This window comes from Tachyglossus aculeatus, chromosome 13, assembly GCF_015852505.1.
Source record: "Tachyglossus aculeatus isolate mTacAcu1 chromosome 13, mTacAcu1.pri, whole genome shotgun sequence".
In the NCBI taxonomy this organism is placed as follows: domain Eukaryota; kingdom Metazoa; phylum Chordata; class Mammalia; order Monotremata; family Tachyglossidae; genus Tachyglossus; species Tachyglossus aculeatus.
Window position 1 is genome coordinate 2300524 of NC_052078.1, and position 3047 is coordinate 2303570.

Genomic DNA, 3047 nt, shown 5'->3' on the forward strand with positions numbered 1-3047 from the left:
CTATGTATCCAGCACTGTTCTAAGCGCTGGAGTAATAATAATAATAGCATTTATTAAGCACTTACTATGTGCCAAGCGCTGGGGAGGTTACAAGGTGGTCAGGTTGTACCACGGTGGGCTCACAGTCTTCATCCCCCTTTTACAGATGAGGTCACTGAGGCACAGAGAAGTTAATAATAATAATAATAATAATAATAATAATAATAATAATGGCATTTATTAGGTGCTTACTATGTGCAAAGCACCGTTCTAAGCCCTGGGGAGGTTACAAGGTGATCAGGTTGTACCAGGGGGGCTCACAGTCTTCATCCCCATTTTCCAGATGAGGTAGCTGAGGCCCAGAGAAGTGAAGTGACTTGCCCAAAGTCACACAGCTGACAGTTGGCAGAGCCGGGGTTTGAACCCATGACCTCTGACTCCAAAGCCCGGGCTCTTTCCACTGAGCAACGCTCGATTGAATGAAGGAATGAATCAACCCCAGAGCTTAGTACAGTGCCTGGCACATAGTTAAGCGCTTAACAAATACCATCATTGTTATTATTATTATTACTTAGACTGTGAGCCCTCTGTGGGACAGGGGATGGGTCCAACCTGATAATTTTGTATCTATCTGCCTCAGCGCTTAGAACAGTGCTTGACACAGAGTAAGTGCTCAACAAATATCATTTAAAAATGCACCACAATGGAGTTCCTTCATGACATTTATTCTTTGGGGGATGTCAGGGGTGAGGAATGGGAGAGACTGGGGCGGTAGGTCAAGCATGAAAGCTGCTGGGATTGTTTCTGGTTGCGGCTGGAGGGGCTGTAGCCTTGCAGGACCGAAGCTGGGACCGGACCCGGGGGTCTGGTCGCCGTTGCCACGGAGGATCAGGGACAGGGGGTTTACTGCTGCTGCTCTGGATTCTGTTCTTCACCTGGACTTCCACCTGGGACTGCTCCACCACTTTGGCCTTGTCTTCTCTTTCCCCATCTGCCTCTGTGGTAGCCCGCTTTGACTTTTTGCCAACTCTTACTGATCTTCCGTCCGATACGTCCAATCAACCTGCCGAATGCTCTGAAGAATCTCTTGGTGCGGACGGACTGGAGGAGAAACCGCCCCCCCATCTGTGACATCCCGGACTTGGGTCAGGGGCTGCCCCGGCCTGGGGTACGGAGGTCCCGGGGGTCACCCTCTCCGCCCCGCCGGGCAGAGGACAACAGGCCGAGTGGGCTTCGTAGGGCCCGGGCGGACCCGCTTAACCGACGGCCGGTGGTGATGGGGGAGGAGAAGTGTGGGCTCTGGGGCAGCCCCCTCCCATACAGCTTTGAGCCCCCCAACCCTGTCTGCTGTGCCCAGGATTAGGGGCACCAGACAGCTGCCAGATCTAACCGGTGCCCCATTACTCCCTCACCTCCAGCAGCCCCTCGCCACCGCCGTAGTGGACGGGGGCCGGAGGGGTCAGAGAAGCGCCCCCGACATTCCTCACCCCTCCTCTGGCCCAGGGAGCAAGGAGAGCCCCAGACCTGAGGTGACGGCTGAGGACAGAGGTGTCTCTTCCTGCTGGGAAATCACCCCACGTTCCCAGACTCCTCTCTCCCATCCTAGACACTCCCGTTAAGGAAGTGGATCCTAATCCCACCTCGCTGCTCCCCGGGAAACCTGGGAGTTCTGGCCCCTCTCCGACCTCCCAGCCCCAAGCCAGAGAGATGTCGATGGACTCTTACCCCATCACAAGTGATTGACACTGAGGGAGATCCTGTCGCCAAGGAGACGGTTCCTGTACAGACTTTCACCACCTGAGGGGACACCCAGAGAGGAAAACTGTGAAGGTAGAGACCCCTGGACCCCGGACCTCCGGGCCCCCACCCTTTCTCTGGACCCGGATTCCCAGACCGGGGCAGAGAGGGCCCACTCAGGTCCAGGGGAAGCCTCACCCCGTTCCTTTTGAAGTCGCATCGGTCGGGGACGCGATTATCAGACTTGCGGCACACGGTCTCCTGGATGGTGAACGTCACCTGGGTGGGCTTGGACGGGTCCACCTGTGGGGGTCCACACGGAGGAGGGGGGACGGTCTCAGGCCCCGACACGCTTGTCCCTGTCTCCCCAGCCTGACCCCTTCACCAACCCCGCCTCTGTCAGGCTGAGTTCCACCCAGGCTGTGGAGCATCTCACAGGCCACGACCTCTCTGGGTGGGCCGGGGGCAGTCTGACCCTGCAGCAGGGGAATGGACTGAATGACCTCTGTGGTCCTGTCCAGCCCTGGGTCACAGAGAGGGAGGGAGGGAGAGAGAGGGCCTCCCCAGAGCCTTCTCCTAGGCCAGTTCTAGATCCCAGAATTCCCTCCTATCTCTCCCTCCACCGGAGGAAGGACCGTCCCACCCCACGCTCAGTCCCGTCGGCCTTCGCCATCTGGGGTGTCCACAGTGGCTCCGGGGAGCCGGAACCCCAAGCCGAGACCCAAGGGCTGTGAAGGCGTTGTCAGACCACGGGTTCTGAGAGAGACGTCTGCCCTGTCCCAGAACAGTGAGTCCCCCAAGAAGCAAGGACCGTGATACTCACGGGGCCGGATTTCTTGATGTAGTCGACGAAGCGGAAAACATTGTCGATGTCCGAGCCTCTGTTGTAGGAGTTGACGGCGAGGTCCACGGCCTCTCGCTGGCTCAGGCCCCGTGCCGGGGTGAGGACCGCAGCCACGCTGACCAACAGCAGGACTCTCCAGCTGCCCGCCGCCATCCTGCTCCCTCTGTCCTCTTCAGCCCCAAGCGCTGCTGACCGGTCCCTCCCAGGGATGTTCCTTATATGCAGTGGCGCCTCGGGTCTTGGGGGGTCTTTGTGGGTGTCTCTGCCCTTCCCACAAACCCCATTGGCCAACCCCCATTTCCACACCCGCAGAGCCTCCGATGGGGCCACCCCGGGCAGGTGGGGAAAGTTGCCCCCTGGCCAGGGTTGGGGAAACCCAGTGGGTGGGGGCAAAGGCGGGTGCCCAGGGGTTCTGGGAGGCCTGATGGAGGGCTCGGTGTCATCGCTTCTGAATCCCAGTTCTGGTCATCCCAAAAGCCAGCTGAAG

General features: G+C 58.6%; 1 protein-coding gene across 1 annotated transcript; it reads right to left on the reverse strand.

Moving 5' to 3' along the window:
- Positions 1 to 882: 882 nt before the first annotated feature.
- Positions 883 to 2713, reverse strand: LOC119936128 (cathelicidin-6-like). The gene is made up of 4 exons (XM_038755549.1): positions 2540 to 2713; positions 1915 to 2019; positions 1705 to 1776; positions 883 to 1080 (listed from the first exon to the last, which is right to left on the reverse strand). The coding sequence occupies exons 1-4, from the start codon at positions 2711 to 2713 to the stop codon at positions 883 to 885; spliced, it is 549 nt and encodes a 182-aa protein (XP_038611477.1).
- Between the last annotated feature and the right edge of the window lie 334 nt (positions 2714 to 3047).

What these genes read in the sequence shown, in the direction of transcription:
- LOC119936128 (XM_038755549.1), bottom strand. Translation starts at nt 2,713, where the DNA reads ATGGCGGCGGGCAGCTGGAGAGTCCTGCTGTTGGTCAGCGTGGCTGCG. An exon ending in ACATCAAGAAATCCGGCCCC is followed by an intron (nt 2,020 to 2,539) that starts GTGAGTATCACG and finishes GGACCCCCACAG; the next exon opens with GTGGACCCGTCCAAGCCCAC. An exon ending in GCGACTTCAAAAGGAACGGG is followed by an intron (nt 1,777 to 1,914) that starts GTGAGGCTTCCC and finishes GTGTCCCCTCAG; the next exon opens with GTGGTGAAAGTCTGTACAGG.